Raw genomic sequence first — 563 nt, 5'->3', positions numbered from 1 at the left:
GCATCGCGGCGCTGGAATCCATCGCTCCGGAGGACCAAGTGCTGCTCTTTGGTGGGAGCCCACTGGAGGATGGAGCCGTGCTGGAACTCAGCGGTGTTCCCGAATTCTCCACTCTGGAAGTGGCTGCCCGGCTTCTGGGGGGTAAATATGGGGATGTGGAAGCTCGTTAGTGGGACATCTTAATTAATTTAACGAGCGAGGTCGTCTCAACGCTTCATCTTTTGCGTTACAGGTAAAGTTCACGGCTCGCTCGCCCGCGCTGGCAAAGTGAGGGGGCAAACCCCAAAGGTGAGCGTTGTGGGGCGTGATGGGGGGGGATAGGAGTACCCCACTGATCCCCCCTCCCCTCCAAACAAAAAAACCCACCCCCTCCCCCCCCACGGTGGCCAAACAGGAGAAGAAGAAGAAGAAGACGGGCCGAGCCAAGCGACGCATGCAGTACAACCGACGCTTCGTCAACGTGGTGCCCACCTTTGGCAAGAAGAAAGGCCCCAACGCCAACTCCTAAAGGCAACAAGTGCAGCCCCTGCTGGAAATTCGGGGCTTTTTGGGGGGGCTGTTGG

The 563-nt window shown here is 58.4% G+C and overlaps 1 protein-coding gene across 1 annotated transcript; it reads left to right on the top strand.

Moving 5' to 3' along the window:
* Positions 1-5: 5 nt before the first annotated feature.
* Positions 6-557, top strand: FAU (FAU ubiquitin like and ribosomal protein S30 fusion; the record flags this gene model as incomplete). The annotated part of the gene is made up of 3 exons (XM_010727410.3): positions 6-141; positions 233-287; positions 382-557. Coding segments are annotated over 3 exons (318 nt in total), but the record flags the coding sequence as incomplete, so codon positions are not given.
* Between the last annotated feature and the right edge of the window lie 6 nt (positions 558-563).

This window comes from Meleagris gallopavo, unplaced genomic scaffold (assembly GCF_000146605.3).
Source record: "Meleagris gallopavo isolate NT-WF06-2002-E0010 breed Aviagen turkey brand Nicholas breeding stock unplaced genomic scaffold, Turkey_5.1 ChrUn_random_7180001888889, whole genome shotgun sequence".
Lineage (NCBI taxonomy): Eukaryota > Metazoa > Chordata > Aves > Galliformes > Phasianidae > Meleagris > Meleagris gallopavo.
The sequence above is the reverse complement of the archived record's forward strand: the minus strand, read 5'-3'. Positions and strand labels throughout refer to the sequence as shown.